This window comes from Rhamphochromis longiceps, linkage group LG18, assembly GCF_057381845.1.
Source record: "Rhamphochromis longiceps isolate RC_006_pf linkage group LG18, R_longiceps_female_GT1.1, whole genome shotgun sequence".
NCBI lineage: Eukaryota > Metazoa > Chordata > Actinopteri > Cichliformes > Cichlidae > Rhamphochromis > Rhamphochromis longiceps.
In genome coordinates, this window is record NC_140574.1 from 10,603,676 (window position 1) to 10,619,338 (window position 15,663).

Sequence of the window (15,663 nt, forward strand, 5' to 3'; positions counted from 1 at the left end):
AGGCTAAAATATATTCATACACTCAATTAGATCTTTTAATAAGCAGAGCTCAAGGTTCTACAATGTCTTTTAACTTGACAAGGCCAAAAAGTGTTAACTTCTCCTTGGTGATCACAATTGACAACAACCGGTAATTTCTCAAAGGAGATCTGAGTAGAATTGTAGCTTTCCGTTGGGAAGGTGTCTTGGAGTCATTTTGAAACAACTGCAGATTTCAAGATCATAACTTTAATTACCTGTACACAACTACAAGTTTCCAGATGTATCACCACTTTTCCAAGGTCTGGAAGAAGACCCAAACTGTCACCTTTAGATCAGAGGAAACAGGTTAGGATGTTCAGAAACAACCCGGGCACAACCAAGGCTCAAGCCTGTCATGAATTAGAAACTGATGTGACACCAGTGTTACTGTCCACAGTGAAGTGAGTTTTACATCACCATGGTCTGAGAGGTGCTGCTTCAAAGTCAACACCTTCAGGCTCGACTAGTGTTTGCAGCCCTTCACATGGACAAACCAAATGGCTTCTGGAGAACAGTTGAGCTATTTGACCACAATGATGAAAAGTATGTTTGGAGTAGTAATGATGAGGCTTTTAAACCTAGGAACACTTTTCTCATTGGTCAAGCATGGTGGTGGTAGCATTACACTCTAGGACTCTTTTGCTGCCAGTGGTACTGGTACACTGCACAAAGTGGTTAGAATAATAAAGAAGGGAAGAGCACAATTGGGTGTTCGAAGAGACAATAATCCCAAATACAAATCAAAAATGGGTTAGGAATGGATAAAGCAGGCTAACATTAAGTTTCTAAAATGGCCTTCCCAAAACCCCAACTTCAACCTCTGTTGATAATTTGTGGACTATGCTTAATAGCCGGATCTGTGCCAGGAAACCAATTAAAACTTTACCAAATCTGCCAAAAAGATTGGTCAAATATCAGCGGTCGAGATGCAACTTTAACCAATCATTAATGGGATTTTGTTCATATATACCCTGTATGGGTTATAGAAAATCCAAAATAAACACAAACTTGTGCACACAGTTCTTGTTTATTTAAATTAATTAAAGGATTTTGTCCAGTCATACCAACCTGAATAAAGAAAAAATCGAAAGAAATCATGAAAAGCCCCAAATTACCATGACATTAATGTCCGTGACGAATGTATGTAAACTTCCCTAAAACTTTCATTTTTGTTATAATCATGTTGTGTTTGTGGGCGTGCACGTTTGTGCGCGCGTGTGTGTCCGCGTTTTACTATTGGCCAACGGTGATTCATTTTCCTTTTGGAGGGGCGGGTCATATGACATCACATCCACATAACCGCGTGCTCTTCGCTGCTTTGTCACATAGTGAAGCTAGACAACGAAATTCTGATATGACACCGGAAAGTTGTGCCAAAATAAAAGTTTGAACTACATCGAAATATAGCAAATATACAATATATTTACATATGTCAGTTAATATAAGTTTAAATTTAACTTGAGATATTTTTAACATTTGCATTTATGTCCTTTTCACCTGGATAAAAGCTATATAACATCGTTTGACGGGCGTTATTTAAACCTTATAGTGAAAATCCCAACAGGAAATGTATGTAATTGCTGTTGACTTAACGATAGTTTAAGCTAAGCTGGGTGGTTAACGGCGAGACTAGTACAACTGACCGTCAGCAAATTCATTACCACAGGTAATTTGGGGGGTATTTCTCAGCAGACATCTGCGCTGGTTTGTTTCCATCGTTGGATTTGAGCTTAAAATTAGGTGTCGATACCAAAGCAGGTGCGTTCAGCTTGTTTCTTCTAGTTTGGTGCTAGCATTAGCTTAGCTGCTCAACTAGTTAGCAGCCTAACTAGCTACAGTTATCGTGGATGTAATTTAAAACGACAAAGCCCAGATATATCTCTTCATCACATTCAGTGTATAATGGTCAGCAGGTTGAGTGTAACGATTAGATTGTCAGTCAGCTCATTTCCAGTTTGTTATTTTGGGGGATTATTGTAGCTCATGCTGGGACTATTGTATTTCAGCAGCAGCATGCGGCGCTCCTCAGGCAGATGGTGGTATTAAGAGCTGAAAAAAACAAAAACTGTTTTTTCCCCCTCTTTGATAAGCATGGGAATAAAATCACGTTAAATGTGTGTTTTGTTTTTTACTTTCAAAACAGAACACTATGAATCAAGAGAAGCTCGCTAAACTTCAGGCTCAGGTCCGAATAGGTGGAAAGGTAAGAGTCTGCTGGATCTCTTCTTTTATTCTAATTATGGTAACTTAACAGATGTCACATTTTGGATTCATCTGTCATGGGTTCATTTTCCTGCTCATTTCAAGGTGTGATGGTATTCAGCTGAGGTCAGGTGTTTCCTCCTGACCTCAGCATTCCCTTTTTGGGGGAGGGCAGAGCTGTGCCCCTTCATCTGTGGCCTCTCTGGCTTTGTTCACATTTATTGTGAAGCCTTCAGTCACACACTAGGTGGCGTTATTTGTTTTTCTTGCTCTGAAATTCCTTTAACCTCACGTCGACATTCTCAACATTTTTTTTTAAACTGGAGTGACCCTCAACAGACTCTTGTTTCTGTGTATCTATCACAATGAATTTGTGGTGCTGAAATATAGATGCATAATGTCTGGTTTAAATATTTGGGTGGGAGTAAAGCTCTTCCTTAAAATAAAAAACAAAAGGTTAGTGGACACTAGTTTAGCTCACTGGGTGGAGGAGGCAACCAATATCTCACATGGCTTAAGCACCTTTCTGTTTTCTGTTCTTCAACCTATAGAAGCTTTCTGATAATTCAACCATCACAGAAGTTTGATTCGCTTCAATTGAGTAGTGTGGTTTGAACTTTTGGACTAACTTCCCTTTTTTGGGTGTAATATTTTGCTTACCAGTGCATCAATACTGACCATGTTTTGCTTAATATGGTCACATGGAAGGTCACATGACATACAGTAAGGTATGTCTTTTCTCTTGGTACTTAAAAAAAATCAGTTGTACTTGTCCAGTGGAGTGACCTGTGCTGTGACACTGTGAACATAAACAGGATTTCTTTACATTACACAGCTTGACAAAACCCCCAGTATCACCACCGTGGTTGGCAGCTTTCTTTCTTAATCCAGTTACATATAAGTAAAGAAAGCAGTGCTGCAGAAAATCATGTGAATTCATACATTTGTTTATGTTGTCACTTAGTACATTCTCAGTGCTACTGTTTGTTTCTCATGTGACATGGAATCTTCACATTACTCAGTGTGTCTCCCATATACCAATGAAGATGACGTGGTGTTTACCTTTGTTCCAAAGTGAAAACATTTCCTTTGATTTTGTTGCCTGTTGATAACTAGCCTTGAAATAGGCTTATGCTCTATTAGCTGTATTGCTGGCACTGTAAAACAGACTTGGTATAAAATGAACCAAGCATCAAAATGTGTTTTCTTTATCTCTAAATGAATTCAGGTACATTTCTGAGAGTGCACCAATTCTGCTTTAATTGTACTGCTCGGCTTCTTTCTGTGGGATAAATTTTCTTCTTCAGCAGTTTGAGTAACGTGCATAATCTCCTTCGGACTAGGTTATATGTTTAGCACCAGTCATGTAAAATAAGGGAACTCATTATGTCTGTCTTTATGGTACACCGCTCAGTAGGGCTGTTCAATATAACGATATATATCGGATGACGATATAAAAACATCTATAGTTTCATTTTACGCTATCATTTGTTTCGTGGTGTCGCAAAATAAACTGTTTACGGCAATATTTTTTCATCGTTTTGATGGTCACTGCAGTGGCTATATTAATTTCTTAAAGTTCTCTCTTTCTCTTATATTTAATATAACCACACTACTGACGGACAAGCACCTGTTTTTATGCATTGTCGTTAGCAACAACGTCAATGTTTATTTTCCACATAAACCTTTCACAATAAAGCTCAAGATCCTGTTAAGACTTTTCAAAATAAACTGAATCACGTGAAAGAGTGTGCGGAGTATTTACGGATGAGAAGCAAAAAAGAGCTGTTAGGTGCTAAAAAAATAAATCTTAGACTCAAACGTTAGAACAGGCTTTTCCCTGCAGCACACCGTGTAATAAATACTCACAAAGAAAACGGCGGCCGTTACAACTTATGTCTAAAAATGTATCGTTTCATGCTAAAAATGTATCGTTTCATGCATTGGTTAAAACACTCGACTCCAGTTACACGACGCCCAGCTGGAAACACTTCCCGCAAGTCGAGCTGCCCGAGATTCACAGAATTTACAGAAAATGTTACATTTTTGTGATTTATATCGTTATCGGGCGATAGATGTCTTACATCGGGATATGAGATTTATCGCGCAGCCCTACCGCTCAGGTCTTCCTAACTGGACAGATGTTTAAATTTAAAGTGAAGTATGTTCCATACTTTCAGCCGCTCCCTTTAGTGATCACCATAGTAGATCACCTGCCTCCATCTCACCCTATCCCTAGCATCTTCTCTGTCATACCAACCCCCTGCATGTCTTCCTTCACTGCTTTCATGAATTCTTCACTGTGGTTTTGCTCTCTTCCCCTGCAGCCTGGCAGTGCCATCTTCAACATCCATTGTCCAATATATACACTACCCCTGTTCGGCACATATCCAAGCCATCTCAGCCTTGCCTCTCTAACTTGAGCTGTCCTTCTGATGTACTCATTTCTAATCCTGTCCATCCTGATCACTACCAGTGAGAATCTTAGCATTTTCAGCCCTTCCTTCTGTCCTTTTTGTCATTGCCACCACTGCTGCAGCTGCAACATGTTAATGAAAAGGTTTGGTTCTGTGTTTGCTTGTCTAACCAGTGACAAATACACAACAGTGGTTGTACACATGGCAGGTTCTTCAGTTTTCCTACTGTTTACACTCACAATGTTGGTGCATGTGGGAAGCCTAACTTCCAGCTGAAAATTCCAAGATTTCCAACTTTCCATTTCAAATGGAGCACTGTATTTTAGCTGTTTGTGGATGTACCGACGCTGCTCTGCAATTTTGACACTAAGTACTAGTGGCCAGTAGAGGCTCTCCATTTTCTATTAGTTAATCTGTTTTGTTTTGTTTTTTTCTATTTAAAATGATTGTAATGAATGAGCCAATCACAATCATTGTGGGTTGTGTAAATGCAGCTGCTTCTGGGGAAATTTGGGGTTCAAAATCTTTACCAAAGACACCGACCTTGAAAATTACCTGACTACTGCTCTGCCTCCTGAGCCACAGTATTTATAGATTAATGTAATTATCTTGAAGAATGCACTCTGAGATGGAAAGAATAAGCCACTCATTTATAATAATAATAAAAACAGGTCTTTTTCTGTGAGGGTAATTTTATGTCCGTGACAGGATGACGCGTGTGACCTTAACTATGTTTGACATTCTGGTTCACTCGGTTATGAAATCCATTTTTTCCCCTTCAGGGAACGGCCCGCAGGAAGAAAAAGGTTGTTCACAAAACGGCAACAGCTGACGACAAAAAGCTGCAGGGCTCTCTGAAGAAACTGGCAGTGAACAACATCGCAGGGATAGAAGAGGTGAGCCATCAAAGGGAAACTAATGCTACTGTCACTCTCTGTCTGTTCTATTTTGATTTGTTTCTTTCTGAGGATCCTGAATTTTTTATCATTATGTCATGCGGCATACGAAAGGATGAAAGATGGGGGGGGCGCCTAAGTGAAATGCAGTCATGTCATCTTCCAGTTTATTTTTAGGGAGCTTTCAGCAAATGGGCATACCATAAAGTGTCTGTGTTACATCAGAGCATAAACAAAAAAGGGACCTTTACCTGATGCACATTTGTTTTGTTTTCTTTTTTTGACTGAATATATATTTTGTCTTTACAGCATACTGTTTATATTAAGATAATTACAGCAGTTAGTTTTGTTGTTGTTTTTTTGCAGGGCCTGTACAGTGTGGTGATTTTGGGCTAGATGTATATATTTTTTTCGTTACTTTGGCATCAAGCATCAAATAATATAATATATTTTGTTTTCCATTGATGAGTTTGATTATGCTCAACCCAGCCCCTAGCTTAAATCTGTTTACCTTATATGTGGCTGTTTTAAATGTGCAAACTGTGGTGTTTAGTGCCTCAGGAAAAACATGATTCATAGACCAGTCTTAAATCCAACAGTCTCATACGTCTTTATTTTGGTTGAATCACATCACACACTTGCTCATTTGGAACCTGATACAGTCACATAGCATAATCTGTACAGTGGGTGTTTCTGGGACAGGCCCAACAAAAACTACTCAAAGGACATTAATGCATTTGTCACAGATTCTTGAAAACTGAAATGTCTTCTGTGTTTGTAGTACTTTATTTCCTCAGAGCATTAAGACGTATTTCTGTTTTTGGAATCCTCTTCCCACCAGAGTGTCTAATATACCTGGGCTGGTCTTAGTAAGCCTGACAGTGCAAAATCTTGTAGGATAAAGGCTCTAATCCAGACTGTGCGGTTTCCCTCTTTCTCTCAGGTGAATATGATAAAAGATGACGGGACGGTGATTCACTTCAACAACCCCAAAGTTCAGGCGTCTCTGTCTGCCAACACCTTCGCCATCACGGGCCACGGAGAGACCAAACAGCTGACAGAGATGCTGCCCGGCATCCTGAGCCAGCTGGGAGCCGACAGCCTCAGCAGCCTGCGCAAGCTGGCTGAGCAGTTCCCACGGCAATGTGAGCATGCACACACAAAAACACACGTTCCGTGTCACAATGTCAGAGTGCCCTCTGAGGTTGTCATGCGAATAATGGTCACGGTCACGTCAGACAGAGGTTGTTTTTTTTGTCACACAAGAATTATTGTGGTGAGAGGAGAGACTATTGTTCAGGTCTCCCTGTTGGCAAACGCAGAGCTTAAATGACTTGGGCGTTTGCAGCTGGTCATGGCTGAACTTGCTTAAGACACTTGCTCTTACATTATTGTGCATTAATCCAGCAGTGTTTTGTTTAGAGTTACTGAGGATTAGACGTAACGTGACTGTGAGTCTGAAAGAATCAGAGCACTCAGGGTAGTTGGTAGTTGGTAAGGGCAGGAACGCTTCCAGCACACGGTCTGAGCATCTAGATGATTCAGTCTGCAGGAGCTGGCCTTGTAGATGATGCACATGGAGATGAAAATAAACCCAGTGAAGCAAACATGGGAGACAGGACCATCTTTTTCACTTGGAAGCACAGCACAGCTAACCCTGTGCTGTGAATCTGTGCAGAGTCCAACACAGGAGCAGAAATAAAGGAAAATGTCACCGTGACGTCTTCTTAGGGGCCGTTCTGCAGCTTATGATAATGTTTTGTGGTCTTTTAGCACAGCTACTCTGATATTATGTTTGCAGCTCATCCTGCAAGTTGTGTGGCAGGTTCTGTGCCTCTCTCGTAGACTGTAAATAAAAGATGGCTGATGTAATTTGACACATTTCTTTTTGGACTCTGACTTTTAAACATCAGCATTAGTTAGCTTGAGTACAGCGTGATAGCTGTCACTTAGGTGTGTAACAGACTAAATATGAGAAATATGATAGTAAAATAAAACTGAAACACAAAGTTCCTGGATGACCTGTAGCAAACAAACATAATATTTCTCATAACTGTACTAAGGTGTTCCAAAAGGCACCACAATTCCATTTGGTGGGGGTGGTGATACACATCAGTCAGCACTACCACACCTCTAACTAAGCAATAACAAAAGTGAGTCACTATCTAGTTGTGATGAAGCGATCATTTATTTCTTCTTCGGAAAATTAGTCATTTTAACATCAGAGTCTATAACATTAGGGTTAATCATGATACTTCTAGCTTAATTTTACAGCCCTGGAGGTTGTTGTTTGGTTTTAATGGTGGGTTATATTTAGTCTGCAATAATTTCCCAGCAGAGCACCGCTTTGTACCAAGGGATCAGTGGATGTTAGCATTGTGGAAGTTGTAATGTGACCCTTAACATTTGATACATTTTTGTGTTTTCATTTTTTTTTAGCAATGGAAATGAAAGCAGTCAAGGAGGAAAACGCAGAAGAGGATGATGACGATGTCCCAGGTATTGATACAAATTATTATCCTTGAAGTAAACAAAGCTTCTTCCTCTGTAAAATCTCACTTTAGTTTTTTATATCTGGTTCTGATCTTGCTTGGGGCACATATAGTAGTTCATCAGTTATTTTGTGTGTTTAATCAGATAGTTTAAAGGTTCAGGGTATCAGGAATAATGGGGGGGGGGGGGTCCCTTGAGGAGTAAATCACTGTCACTTTCAGCAGTTGTCTCTTGAATCTCTTTAACCGAACACTGTGCTCTGCTTTCAGAACAAAATCAGGTGATCTTTGTTGTTTTCTGTCTTGCAGATCTCGTGGAGAACTTTGACGAAGCCTCAAAGAATGAAGCAAACTGATTTTCCTTTTATTTTTATTTTTTTTGCCCCCTTGGTCAACCGTTTTCAGTTTTTAATTTTAATTTTTTTTAACCTCTCACAGCCTCACAAGGGGCACCTCCCTTTGTGGGGGAACGGTTGTTAAAGGTGCGGTGCATCATCTCCAGAGACGTGAACCATTTCGGGTTAGCCTGCAGCCGCAGCAGCACTACGACACACACACACACCTAAGTTCTGATTTCACTAGTCGGTGATATTGTGGACACAGTATCTGTAACTCTCAGCACCCAAAGGACTCGCAATAGTTTAGAAATAAACTTCTTATATGGTTAAATGTGGCTAGTATTTAAGAGATTATTAAATTGCAGTTAATGTGAATGAGTGATTCACTTAACATTATAGTGGTGATTATGAATTTAATAAAACATTTTTGGGCTATTAGAGTTTCTCTTCATTTACTTTACTGTTCAGATTTGTCAACCATATTTTGCTACCTATCCGCCTCGATGAGCAGCTGTAAAGTGGTCTGGTGAGGCCTTAATGTGTGAAATACTTGTTTTCATTAGTAACTGAGCTCTCATGTACTCCAGAAGTCCTAATGTCAAAGTGTAATAAATTATTGGGACAAACTCCTTCAGTCAAAGTACAATTTTCTTTGTCGGGACACTGAGTCAGATGCTCTTTGGTTACAGTGTGTCCATGAGCTCTCGTGGAGACAGGGATAAGGAAGGGGGGCATCCAGAATCCTTTCTAGGAAAAACAATGTTGTCTTCAACACATTACTGTAATTCTATATAATTATTTAATATAGTTAAGCTTCTATAGGAAGAAAAAAAACGCTTAAGTTTTGAAGAAAAGAAATGGATCAACCTCGTAGTCTCACAGTGGTGTGATCCACCAACTTTCCCTAACATGTTTATTTTTGGAAAAGTTTTGGGTTGGGTTGAGTACTCGTTTTCACTCCAGTACAAGGAGTACAGGCAGGCTCTTCTGGCTTCCTCTGCAGCCGAAGAACATGTTGGGCAGCTATAACTGGAGCTGTTTTAATTCTCGAAATGCTGGGAAAGATGCTTTTAGTTCCCTCTTTAACAGAGAGTAGTAAAGGAAATAAGAGTGCTAACCCTTAAGTCATAGCCATAGCAATCTAATAGTTACTAAAACAACAATTGGAAAGTGACTCAGAAATGTAAATGTTAATGAGACATTTTTCCTATTATGCTACATTACATGGCCAAAACTGCTGAGCCCTTACAGATTACACCTACAGGAGCTGCTCAGCCATGAAGCTCCCGGTGTACAGTTTCTGTGCTGATGGTAATTTTGTGTGGTATGCCTCTTTGTGGCTGAGCAGCTGTGGATCCTAAACACTTTGCAGTAACACTACATGTAGTCCACCACTTGCACAGCACTTTGCTCTCAGTCTGCTGGCTTACTTGGAAGCACTTGTCACTGTTGCCAAGTCTATCCCACTACGATACACCAAATCTGCTTGCGCTTGTTTAAAAACTCATCCTATAACATCAAGACTTGAGCAGCAAAACCTGACACACAGGTTCTTATCTATATGGGATATTATGACATCATCATGTTACCTTGCTACCACCTAGCAATGGGTGAAAATGACCATTTTAGTATTCATGTGCCTACATCAACCTTATGAAAGAACTGTATAATTTTACTTTATATTTACAAAGGTTGAATTAAACATGATATATTATGGCACCGTCACATTGCCTGGCAACCACCTAGCAGTCAGTGTAGCCTTTCCCTGTTAGGTGTCAAACCTAAGGCCCAGGTAACAGAATTGGCCCAGAAGACCAACTGGACAACTTCCATTCGCTTCCGCTTATCCTTTTCAGGGTCGCGGGGGGCGCTGGAGCCTATCCCAGCTGTCATAGGGCGAGAGGCGGGGTACACCCTGGACAGGTCGCCAGTCTGTCGCAGGGCTAACACACAGGGACAGACAACCATTCGCACTCACATTCACTCGCACATTCACACAATGGCAATTTGGATTTTCCAATTAACCTATCCCCTCAAGCTGCATGTCTTTGGACGGTGGGAGGAAGCCGGAGTACCCGGAGGGAACCCACGCAAACACGGGGAGAACATGCAAACTCCTCACAGAAAGACCCCGGCCTGATGTTGGAATTGAACTCAGGACCTTCTTGCTGTGCGGCAACAGTGCTAACCACCGTGCCACTGTGCTGCCCTGAAGGAAAATATGAAGGAAGGCATCAATTTTGTACTTTTAACTGTATTTTTATACATTTTACAGCTTTTCCTAATGAAACAAATCTCCCCATTCATACTGCACCAAAGTAAGTGATAGTGGTAGTGAAAGTAAGTGATAGGCAAATAGAAACGTTCCTCCCCCCACTATGTACTATAGAAATTTTAGCAGTTACTAGTGCACAGTCCTACAACAGGATATTTTCTGTCATTTTTTGTTAACTGGAGTTAATAAAAACCTTAAATGTTGTAATTACATAACAGCATTGGCACTGAGCTACCAGAACTTGTTTCAGTAATTTTACACATTTATTTCTTGCTTGGTTTAATTTCTGTATTGTTTGTAATTGAATTACTTCTTTTCTTAAATGTAAGCCATATTTGGTCTCATTATGAGTAGGTTGTTGGAACTTTAAACAGCATTTCCATATCATATAAAGGAGGTTGAAAAAATATTATAATAATAACATTATATTGTAATAATATATCCAAATTTCTTAGATTTATAGTAAAATGCTGCAGTGAAGTCTATAATCTTTTAATGTTAGTATTACAGTACAATGTAACAAAATACACAACATTTACTAGCATTACTACTTTGGATAACGTAAACAGCATTTCAGCTGTCTAAATATTATAAGAAATTAAACTCATGTTGATAATTTTTGACAAGTAGAATAATAAGAGGGGAAAAGTTAATAAAACTACTCTTCTGCATCATCAAAAACAGGTTGACTATCTAAAAATGGAAGAGGAAGTGAGCAATTGTACTCTGTCTCATTTAATTTCAGTTTTATCCTTCAGTTTTATTTAGTTGTATTATTTCTCCTATTATTATTATTATTATTATTATTATTATTATTATTATTATTATTATTATTATTATTATTACATTACAAACCAATAATAAAGTTATTAAGACTTTTATTAGTCTTTTATATCTGCTTGAGCACTTTACATTCTCTTTTGGTAGGTTTGCATCCATTACTATAGTCACTGTTTTTCACTTTCTCGATCAGTAATTACAGGAACTGTTTATATTGCTTTTAACACTGCGTTATTAAAACTGCAGCCGGGTCTGCGAGTACGGAGGGGTTAAAAGAGTTTGGGTGGTTTTACACATCACATCCCATTTCATTGATCACCTCTGACGGTGCTGCATCGTGCTGATCAATTCCTCCATGCCTGTCATCCTCTACGAGGGCTGGCAAGGTTATAGAGAGTGGGGATGAATGGGCCATTTTGGCTCTAGGGTGTCGTGAGCGGGATGGAGCCGAGGACCCTCCCCGGGGCTCAGCACCTCACCCTCCGCTCCGTTTGAGCCAAAATGTCCCTGCTGCTGCAGCGGTGGCGGCTGGACCACAGTGCAGGCTGGACGGAACTGAACGGTTGGAGGTTTGTCAAGTTTGACACTAAGGGTTGGTTCAACACCGGAAACTGCGTGATTGTTTGCGGGAAAGTAAGAGCTCAGAAATTAAACTTTAATAATAAGTGGGAATGGTATTAAATCATATGTTACATATACGTGATAAAAGGCTATAAAGTGCAGTCCTTTTAAGAACCTTTAATTGCTTAAGTAATTTCTAACTAAAAAAATAGTCTGTTCCTCCTTTACAAATATGTGTGGGTTTAGCCTAATATTATAGACTGTCAAATAGATTTGAACACAGCCAGACCTTTGACTATATTACTTTTAAATCTTCCTTATTTGAAAACTATTTTCTTCCTGTTTTATAAATAAGCAAATAGTCAAATCTCTCCCTAATATTTTAGGGTCTTTCCCTTACAACACCATGAGGTGACTGTGGTGTAGAAATAAAACTGAATTGAATCATATTAAAAAATGTGGATGTTTAGTATTTCTTTTCCTGTAAATTTGCTAGTTGTTCTTTTTTTCATTCATTATCTGTTGAATATATTCTTCTTCTTCTTATTTACTACTAACATGGACTGGCTTTTACTGAAAGACCCCTCCAAACATGTTTTAGGAATAAAAAAAGAAAAAAGAACTTTCCTGAAAGTTGTTTATCTAGTTATAAAATAATACAATAACAACTTACACGTAAAACGTACACACTTTGCTGTTACAGCATCAAAAAGATGGGTTGTTTTAATCGATATATTATCTGTGACCGAATTGTTTGTTTTTCTTAAAGGTAAACATAGTAATTATAATTTTGGTTGGTGTGTTTATTTTATAAAGCAGTTTGAAACAAAAAAAATAACTAAAGAAATGTAATGATGATGTCCAAATTAATTAGATCTGCATTCACAGTTTTTCTCTTGGCGTTATAATGTAACCTCTAAGGGAGATGCTTTGCGTCTTATTTTGAAAACCGGTAGTTTAGGATATCCATTTTGGCTGACTTATCGCTGCTCCTTCTTTTCCCCAGTATTAAACCTTGGGGGAGGGATCCTTGAGTGCTGCTGTCGCACAACTACGCTAGACTAGAAGCTTTACTTTCCGACTGTTTGAATCAGGCAGGCAGGCGGTGGTGGGTCTACGCGAGACGGATACTCAAAAATAGCTCTGAAAGACGATCAGGTATGGCGGATGCTAACGGAGGGGCTCCGCGGGACTTTACGTAAAGATGAGGATTCCTCCGGTGAGTAACTGGATTTGTTTTCGTGACATTTCACGGGTCTGCTGTTGCTCCAACGTTTACAAAACCGCCATTGCAACGCCAACTATCGATGCAGCCCAAGTGAGCGTGGACGGCTGCGGTGCTATCTTTTTTGGCTTATTTGGTGGATAAACGGTGAGGAATATGGAGAAGGTGCCGTTACGGTAACACTATATCTTACGTCTATTACACAACGCGCTCTCCTTTACATTGCGAGCTGCGGATAGACAGCCAGTGAGGTTGATAGCAGTGCGACAGGAGGAAAATACTTTGGTGTGGGTGACTTAATGTGAGGAGGAAGGCTTTTATGGTTTCTATTAACCGTTATGACTGTCCGTTAGCAACGGAACCCACCGAGTCAGTGACGGCGTGAGTGTCCGCCAGAGCAGCAAGTCTCTCCCGTCACTCGGCGCACGACTGCCCGCTCAATCTTTAGGGCTTTCTCCAGTACAGCCAGCTGCTGTTAAGTGCTATTATTTGACGCCTAAAATCTCAGTTTTTGCCACACTGCTAAGACGAATGGGTCAGAATTGTTTTGGAAACTTAACTCGTGGCCTTTGTGAATTTGGTTTAATTCAGCTAGCTGGCCAGCTAATACAACTACCCAAGTTAACAAACAAATAGACAAACACTTCACCGCTGCTGTCGTGTAGCTGCACCAGTTTAACCCACCTTCTTTTAATGACACAGAGTAGCTTTCCATGTGTTTTCCCAGTCTACCTGAGAGTGATCTTCATCCAGCGAGGATGTGTTTGGCCTGCAGGCACAGCCACAGTGCCACTTATGGTTGCATAATCCAAGCAAGTGGTCATCTATGCGCTCTCAAGGGTTGGTTTGGTGAGCTTTCCTGGTGCTACACCTTTTGTATTTGGTCTCTTTGCTTCTGTCCAGGTCTTGGATAGTCAAGAATTTCAAAATCAACTCGGAATATATTAAAAAAAATGTGCAGTTCAGCTAGGATAACTTTTTTTTTAAACGTTTTGATTAGGTAAGTTATGCTTCTCAGGTTGAACAGTGCTACTTATGATTTTATAAGCTAATCAAATGGTCGTCTACCTGCTCTGCACAAGTGCACATCTACAATAAAGACTAGGATCCTTTTTGAGTGATCTGTATCTTTTATCCTGGCAATTTCATTAAAAAAATGATATTATGCCTTATAAAATAAATTCCTTGCACTTTCTAATAGATTTTAATAATACAAGGGGTTTCCCTTTGGTGCTGGCTTGAACCTCTCTGGTGGGTGCTAGAAATACAGGTTACCAAATAGTTGAAAACTAAATTTAAAAAGGGGTTATAATAACATTTAGACTGGATTTTGATTAATGCTCTGCTCTATGTCAAAGTCCTCTCTTATCTATCTGCTGATGATGAGCAGTTTAAACATGGTCTGGTGCAAAATATTTGCAACACAAGTCCCTTTCTTTACAGCTCCCTGAATTACTGACCTCTTATGTCAGTGAGTAGTCTCTTAAAGGGGAACCATTATGAAGAGCAGTTTAAACATGGTCTGGTGCAAAATATTTGCAACACAAGTCCCTTTCTTTACAGCTCCCTGAATTACTGACCTCTTATGTCAGTGAGTAGTCTCTTAAAGGGGACCCATTATGAATATCCTTTTTTTGCCACTGTTATGTGAGTGGATGTGCATATTACAAATGCTCAAAAATGGAAAAGGTGAAGTAATGAAATAATGTCAGTGTTGTATATACAAGAAACCACTGTCAGCGAAAAGCTCAGGCTTCACACTGCTCTGCATGCTCGGTTTCAGGTAGTTTTGTCTCTCTTTGATGCCAGCAGGAGCAGATATGCCTAATTTCGTCATCTCAGGCGCAAAGTGCTAGCTTTGAGAACAGAAGCTCCACCCACAGTCCGTCTGTTTGAAAGGGACAGCCAATTAGGAGAAGGTTGGCTTAAAAGAGGAAATAATACAGCTTGTCATTGAGTTGGTTTTGTATCTATGGTAGTTTAGTCCAAACAAACTTTATCAGGTTTCTTGCTGATGCGACTTTTGCATTTGCTGTCCAGACTTTAGTCCAGGCCTGGAGGTGGATTTATCCAGAAGTAGGCCTGTCCCAGGGGCACCTTGAATAGTCATCAGCAATGGCAAATTAAAAAATGAATTTGGGACCAAAGAAAAAGCCACATCACCACCACATATCTTAACGTATATTTATTAATAAAATGGTACTAGATGGTATTTGGCAATATTAATGTGAAATTATTTTTTTCCCATGAAGCATAAAGATATCCCATTTCATCTTCAGGTGGTTATAAATCCCAGTGAGGATGTGTGATTCAACTGATCCAACAGACGCCCGTGTAGAGACGGGCTCTCATGTGTGCAGAGACGTCCCAGATGTAGGTTACTGTATGCTTTCAGAAAGAATTACAAGTCTCCCCAATGGCAGACCAGCAGCCAGTCTCCCTGTGCTGATTTTTCT

General features: G+C 39.7%; 2 protein-coding genes across 6 annotated transcripts in view; both read left to right on the forward strand.

Moving 5' to 3' along the window:
- The first annotated feature begins 1,587 nt into the window (after positions 1–1,587).
- On the forward strand, positions 1,588–8,995 carry LOC146647765 (transcription factor BTF3 homolog 4-like). 2 transcript variants are annotated; one of them, XM_085389175.1, is made up of 6 exons: positions 1,588–1,687; positions 2,165–2,224; positions 5,423–5,536; positions 6,480–6,681; positions 7,976–8,035; positions 8,338–8,995. In XM_085389175.1, exons 2-6 carry the CDS (start codon positions 2,171–2,173, stop codon positions 8,382–8,384), a joined length of 477 nt encoding a protein of 158 aa, XP_085245301.1. In that variant the 5' UTR covers positions 1,588–1,687; positions 2,165–2,170; the 3' UTR covers positions 8,385–8,995. The 2 variants fall into 2 exon arrangements, with proteins under 2 accessions (XP_085245301.1, XP_085245303.1); XM_085389177.1 differs by having other exon boundaries at positions 1,625–1,779.
- Positions 8,996–12,978: 3,983 nt separating this feature from the next.
- The window catches only part of zfyve9a (zinc finger, FYVE domain containing 9a), a 43,260-nt gene continuing 40,575 nt past the window's right edge, over positions 12,979–15,663 (forward strand). For 3 of the 4 annotated variants that reach the window (XM_085388276.1, XM_085388279.1, XM_085388280.1), the window contains exon 1: positions 12,980–13,201. The gene's annotated coding sequence lies outside the window, so the exon portion shown is untranslated. Of the gene's footprint in view, positions 13,202–15,663 lie in introns of all 4 variants that reach the window. The other variant, XM_085388277.1, reaches the window with a different exon arrangement.